This window comes from Pinus tabuliformis, chromosome 4_2 (assembly GCF_031772625.1).
Source record: "Pinus tabuliformis cultivar Carrire ecotype Pingquan chromosome 4_2, CPIR1, whole genome shotgun sequence".
NCBI classification, from domain to species: Eukaryota; Viridiplantae; Streptophyta; class Pinopsida; order Pinales; family Pinaceae; genus Pinus; species Pinus tabuliformis.
Window position 1 is genome coordinate 917,739,864 of NC_142304.1, and position 5,491 is coordinate 917,745,354.

At 37.3% G+C, this 5,491-nt stretch overlaps 1 protein-coding gene across 1 annotated transcript; it reads right to left on the bottom strand.

The window, feature by feature from the left end:
* Positions 1-1,104: 1,104 nt before the first annotated feature.
* LOC149172661 (disease resistance RPP13-like protein 4) lies at positions 1,105-4,447 on the bottom strand. The gene is made up of 2 exons (XM_089426414.1): positions 1,355-4,447; positions 1,105-1,248 (listed from the first exon to the last, which is right to left on the bottom strand). The coding sequence occupies exon 1, from the start codon at positions 4,416-4,418 to the stop codon at positions 1,383-1,385; it is 3,036 nt and encodes a 1,011-aa protein (XP_089282540.1). The 5' UTR covers positions 4,419-4,447; the 3' UTR covers positions 1,105-1,248; positions 1,355-1,382.
* Positions 4,448-5,491: the final 1,044 nt, after the last annotated feature.

Sequence of the window (5,491 nt, forward strand, 5' to 3'; positions counted from 1 at the left end):
GAAAAATCTAAACCCTTTATCATGACTACTATTAAAATATTCCATGAATATTAACTAGAGATTAAATCCCTACCCTCCACTTCATAAAAATTATGAAAGCCTCATTTTAAAATAGATAAACCTTGTTCTTGTTCTTCATCTTCTCCTTAGAATGAACCACTTTAAGATAAACCACACTTGAAACTATAATAATATAATTTTTATACGTTCATAAATAAATCTATTAACATAATTATAAAAGCACATACTTTAAATAATTAAATCCAATTCAAATTTTATATAAAATTATTTTTAAATTAAAATTATTATATACTATTAATATCTATTTATTATTATTTTAATTTTATATTTTAAAATATCCCAATATATAATATAATGGAAACAGTAAACCAAATCATTTAAATTTCATCCACACGTTTATCAAATGCGGTGACTATTGTATTTTGAAAACACTATAAATTTAAACATTTTACAAACCAATCAATTAAAATTACACAAGTTTCATTTGCAATATCGGTTTCATATTAAAAAAAATAGGTTTCTAAAAAATTGCAGAATATTGCATTTTAAAAACGCTGTAATTTGAATCTTTTACAGACCGACCAACCAAATCTTTTACAAACCAACCAATTAAAAGTGCACAAGTTTCAGTTGCAATATCAAAAAATTTAGTTTTTGACAGTGGCGGTTTCCAATACATTATAATTGAATTGTTTTTTTTTGTTATTTTTGGAAAATTTTTAGTGAGTTTTTTAGTTTAATATTTTTAAAATTTGGTATGAATTTATTGAAATTATAAGTTTGACGTGTAATTTTATACAATTCAAGTCTTTTAGGAATTTTGTAAAGTGTTGAGTTCATATATACAATAAAAAAAATCAGTTTAAATAACATAAATCAAGATTTCACTTCAATTCCTTACAGAGATTCCAATACCGAAAAATCCAAAAAATCACTAAACACAATTCCCATTGCAATAAATAAAATAATAATTACAATCCATAAAAATAATAATCAACACCTCGAAACTCTACTGGTATGTTTAACATTACAATAAATAAAAATAATAATTACCATAAATAAAATTAATAATCAACACCTTGAAACTTTACTGGTACGTTTAACAACTACACACCTGTAGCCACGGCCTGGTCCTTGACAGAACTAAGTTATTGGAGATCCAGGAAGGTCGGTCCACAACATTCAATTTGGAAGACGTTCTCTGCATAAGAATCGGAAATGGGTGTACTGCAATACATTTAATTTGGAAAGGCTTAAGAAAACATTTAATATAGAAAAAAATGTGAGAAAAGAGTCATTTAAAACATATTTAACGAATTGAATAGTGGCGTACCAGAGATATGAGCCTTGGAAAGGCATGATCACAATTCTGTCACTTTGATCTTGATTCCACGGTCTTTCATGGTTTGCCAACGAGAGCCGCGATTCCGGATGCCCTCCTCCCAGTTTTGACAACGCGCAATTTCGACCTCTTCAAGACTAGCTAGCCTGTCTAATGATCCTGGCGGTTCAGGGATATATTTCAACTCGCTGCAATCTTTCAGTCTGAAATACTTCAATATGCTCGATGCTCCCAGCATCTCTGATGATCTTTGTTCAGGGATATCTTTAAGCCTGTTGCAGTTTTTCACTCTCAAATGCTTCAACATGGGCATCGCTCCCTCTTCGAATGAGGGAAAACTTTCAAAACGTTCAAAATCTTCTATGCTGAGCTTGTTCAGTTTGGAAAATGCTCCACTTTTTCCAAACTCCTCTGGAAACTCAATGCACCTTTTGTTGTGTGCAATGGATAGCTCTTCGAGATTAGGAATCTCTTCTATCCCTTTATAATCTGCACCAGAGCTATTGTCACCATCTAACACGAGCACCATGAGGTTCTGAAGCCGAATGATCCAGTTGGACATGACGCAGTTACGAAGATGCAGGTGTTCAAGGTGCTCCATCTGTTTCATGTCGTTTGGAAGATGTAGAAGGCAGGAATTATCACCACCATCATGAATATTCATTTCCAAGAAGAGGGTCCTCATCTTTGTCATGACCCCAAAAGTCCCATCGTTGATATGAACGCCTTGTTCTGATTCCGATTCTGATTCCAATGGCGCTTGAGATATGGAGAATGTTATCGACAGGTTTTCTAGGAGCTTCAAACATTTGAGATCCGTCCATTTCAAGGTTCCTGGACTCGCTGCTTTTCGTTCCCTATCCTTTATTGATAGGTTTTCTAGGATCTTCAAACATTTGCGATCTGCCCATTTCAAACATTTGCATTTGTGATCCGTCCATTTGATCAAACATTTGCATTTTGGATCTGTCGATGTCAAGCTGCCTGGTGGATTAGCTGCTTTTAGTTCCCTATCCGTTTGGAATACAACGCCTTTTAACGTCCGCAGAGAGATGAGGTTAGATATCCTAACAGGCATTGGCTCCAGCTTTTTGCAGCCGTCGAGATTGAGATGCAGCATTAACTTTTGCTTACCAACCCACGAATGCAGCCTCTGTAGATACCTGCACCGGCTCAAGTCAAGAAAGTGGAGACTTCTGAGACCCTTCAACGATCTTGGAAGCTTCTCGATCTTTGTCCCCGACAGATTCAGCAACTTTAGATGACTTAATTTTCCAATAGATTTGGGCAATGACTGGATGGAAGTCTGACTTAAATCTAACACGGTTAGAAGTCTCACCTTATTAAAAAAGGTTGAAGAGATAGATTTAAGATGGATATTATTCCACAGCAACAGAGTGCGGAGCCTTGGAGCCTGGATGTCCTGGTCGATTGTGGATATATCGTTTTTCATCATTGAAATTCTTCGTACGCCCTGGCACTTATCGACTGGAAATGCTTTCAATCCCGTGCCAGGACTTATAAAACATTTGCTGGCCTTGGGAGATTCTGAAAGAGCTAGATCATGCAATAAGTCATGCATTTTACAATACATTTCTCGCCCATCGCCACCAACTTGTGAAACTTCAATGACGCATCGATCAATAAGATCTTTAAGGTAAGAGCGTCCAACATCGTATCTAGTGTCTTCGGCTACTCCTTCATCATCGTTCCTAGAAATAAAACCTTCCGCAATCCAGGCATGCACTAAATATTCGCAATCTATTTGAGTGTTGCGAGGAAAAGCAGAACAGTAAAGAAAGCAAGGCTTTAGATGATCAGGCAAAGCCCCGTAACTTACCCTCAAAGTTGGCATAACCTGGTCGTACATATCTTCTTCAAAATTGGCACGCTGCATTACTCGATCGTTCATGTGTGCTTTGACATCCAGGCGCTTCAAAGTGGATTCCCATTCATTGGGAAGCTTATTTACGCTCTCCATATAAGCTCCTATTGTTTTAACCGCCAGTGGTAGATTGGAACATTTTTCCACAATTCTGCGAGCAACAGCCTCCAGCTCATCCGGAGCATTACAATCTTCACGGTCAGGAAAGGCATGCTTGCAGAACAGTTTCCAACTGTTATCGGGGGTTAAATAAACCATAGAGTGGATGTGATTAGCCCGCATTGCCTTGGCTACATTGTTGTGACGCGTGGTAACGACAATGTTGTCCATTTTCAGTTCAATCTGACCCAAGAAATCTCGGTGCCACACGTCATCAAGCACAAACAGAACACGTTTGCCACTTAAGTGGCTTTCAATGCTCACTCTCAAGTCGTCGGCGCTTGCATCCGTGCGCCTCATCTGGTTGTCTGGCAGTTTTATCTGCTTGCCTATCTCCAAAAGCAGCTGGTGAACAACGAATTTGTGGGACACTGCTAGCCAAACAAGATGGTCAAACCATCCTTTCACCCTTGTGTCGTTGAACACATTTTGGAGCAACAGAGTTTTGCCCGTGCCTCCCATGCCCACAATGGCAATGATTGACGAGCCATCTACCAACATATATTTCGTAATCTTTTCGATGTCCCCTTCCATCCCCACCGGAATAGATGGCTTCAGAAGAGCACTCGACTTTTTTCTCCTGTCCTCTGAATATGCCCCACTGAACGCCTCAGCTCTAGGATTCATGACATCGAGGTTTCTAGCATACTTGAGGTATTGCGCACTGTCATGGATTTTCGTCAATCTGCCCTTTAAATTCTTTATCTTGTGGCCCATCTGAAGGCGAGAGAAAAGGCTCCTAAATTTCTGATCATTGCCATCCTCCAGTATATCCACAGCATCGTCTAGAAATTCCTGAAGCTGGTGCAGCCAATTGGTAAGTGAATTGGAATTGGCCTGCAGTCTATTTTCTCTGGCGTCCTCTAAGAGGCATTTGATAGCATTAAGCTCAAAACACATCGATTGAAAATCGTCTCTAAAACCGCTAAGCAGAGATATCTCTCGGACTAGTTTTTGAGCGAGTATGGAAATTAGCTTATCTGTCAGCGTTATAACTAAAGCTTCTGCCATGCTTTCTATTCGAAGCTGCTCCTAAGCTCTCCCACCTTCTAATCAGACCCGGACCCTGTACTGGAAGACTCTTCAATTTCCATACTTAATACAGGTCAGCCCCTTCGGTTGCGTCGTTGAGATCCATCGATCATGGCATTCGAACCGGGATGGAAATTTCGTGGGTGTTTACCACAGTAAGTTTCCAGTGTGTCCAATGTTGAATTTGGGACATGAGAATTGTTTTTAATGTCCGACTTGATGATGTCGAGTTGTTTTTAATATATGTTTGTTTAAGTCCAAGTTGATGATATTGACTTTGGTCCGTAGAGCCAATGTTTCCAAGTCCATGCCCTTTTTTAATGTCCCACTTGATGATATCCAGTTGTTTCTAATATATGTTTGTTTAAGTACAAGTTGATGATATTGACTTCTTTTCAATGGGTTAAAATAAATAATTATTTTAAAGTTTTTATTTTTTAAAAATAGTGTATTTGGTTATAATTCTTTTTTTTTTTTAAATATAGAAATTTTGTAAGATTTTGATAGAAATTTAGTGGAAAATTTTGGAGATTTAGGTGCCCAAGGGGTTTTTGATAGTGTTGAATCTATTTTCTTAATAATAAAAAAGTGATTCAAACTCTCCAGCAATCTAATTATTTGAAAACTTTCCTACCAAATTTCAACAATAAATTTACCTTGCGAAATTGTAACCTCTTTAAACAATGTCTTTTGATTGTGTTAATTTGTTTTTAGTGTGTATTATTTTTCATGTCCAAGTTAATGCTATTGTCGTGTTTGTTTCGACCGTTCCATGTTTGTTTTTAGAACGTGGCTCTATCCCCTCGGTGAGGGGGCTTCTTTCTGCGAGATATATTCTATAAGTTAAGATGTCTTAGGGTAGGTAGGTGTATATATATATATATATAGGCATTGGGGTAGTTGCTTAATGTGAGATTAGTCAACTAAACTTTGTATGTAAAATATTAGGGCGGTTAGTTAAGCAGACTTACCATTTAAGTCCAAATTTGTGTGCAAGTCGTAGAGCCACTGTTCCGAAGTACATGTCAGTTTTTAATGTCAATGATATTGAT

Excerpts from the sequence above, each read along its gene's own strand:
- LOC149172661 (XM_089426414.1), bottom strand. The coding sequence starts at position 4,418 with ATGGCAGAAGCTTTAGTTATAACGCTGACAGATAAGCTAATTTCCATA.